Genomic DNA, 973 nt, shown 5'->3' on the forward strand with positions numbered 1-973 from the left:
ATTTAAATCATATTTTTTTATAACTGAAGTTATATTTTGCACAGTGTATTGATAGCAGAGTAATGCTAACTAAAAAGTGAGTTAGGATGTTTTTATGTATAGGATTTGACATCATCTTAGTGTTTTTGTCACAAACAGGCTCAGCTGTGATCAGCTGTGTGATGTTGTTGTTGTTGTTGTTGTTGTTTGTCCCTCCTGTGGTTCCTCAGCTCCAGCAGGCAGCTGCTCCTCTGCGGGATGAGCTCTGGCTCCATCAGGATCTATCCTCTGCAGCCTGATGACCCCGGCCTCACCTCCATGCAGGCCTGCTGGTCCCTGAGCGTCCACAACAACCAGTACGGCCTCCTGAGACACGTGCGCTGCAGCCACGATGACCTGTTTGTGCTGACGGCCGCGGACGACGGCAACATCTTGTCCTTCTACCTGCGTCGTCCTGAGGAGCTGCAGAGACACCAGGCCCAGGTGCCTTCACCCAGGGTCAGTCATCTTTTAATACAAATAATAAACTAAACCACACCTGAACTGTCACTGCTTCACTGAAGAGCTGCCATCTTTACTTTCTTAGGTTTTATTTAAAAAAAGGCTTTTAACACAGATCTGAAGCTCAAACTGACTTTGGATCAATTTAAAAAGATAAATTAGATTTTGTTTGTGTGAAACTCAGGCTGGTGTTGAAGCTGAGGCGTTGGCTCCGGACATCCAGGACCCAGCAGCCTACAGGTGAGAGAGAAAAAACACTTAACTGGGACTGATGATGTCACTTCCTGTCCGTCGTCCTCACTTTATGGCCCAGAGGTTTATAGTAGCTAAGTACATTTACTTTGTTACAGTATTTCAGTAATTTTTTTGAGGATTTGTAATTTTACCATTTTTTTTAAATTGTAACTTTTACTTTTAAAACCCAAAAATGATACTTTTACTTTAAAGTTGAACATTAAATCTGAACTCATCATGAAAGAAGTTGTTTATGTGC

General features: G+C 42.3%; 1 protein-coding gene across 1 annotated transcript; it reads left to right on the top strand.

Annotated features, from left to right (window-relative positions):
• Positions 1 to 181: 181 nt before the first annotated feature.
• LOC106512285 (cilia- and flagella-associated protein 44) lies at positions 182 to 720 on the top strand (the record flags this gene model as incomplete). Its single annotated transcript, XM_014000942.1, is given in 2 exon segments — positions 182 to 477; positions 665 to 720. Coding segments are annotated over 2 exon segments (296 nt in total), but the record flags the coding sequence as incomplete, so codon positions are not given.
• Positions 721 to 973: the final 253 nt, after the last annotated feature.

This window comes from Austrofundulus limnaeus, unplaced genomic scaffold (genome assembly GCF_001266775.1).
Source record: "Austrofundulus limnaeus strain Quisiro unplaced genomic scaffold, Austrofundulus_limnaeus-1.0 Scaffold5441, whole genome shotgun sequence".
Taxonomy (NCBI): domain Eukaryota; kingdom Metazoa; phylum Chordata; class Actinopteri; order Cyprinodontiformes; family Rivulidae; genus Austrofundulus; species Austrofundulus limnaeus.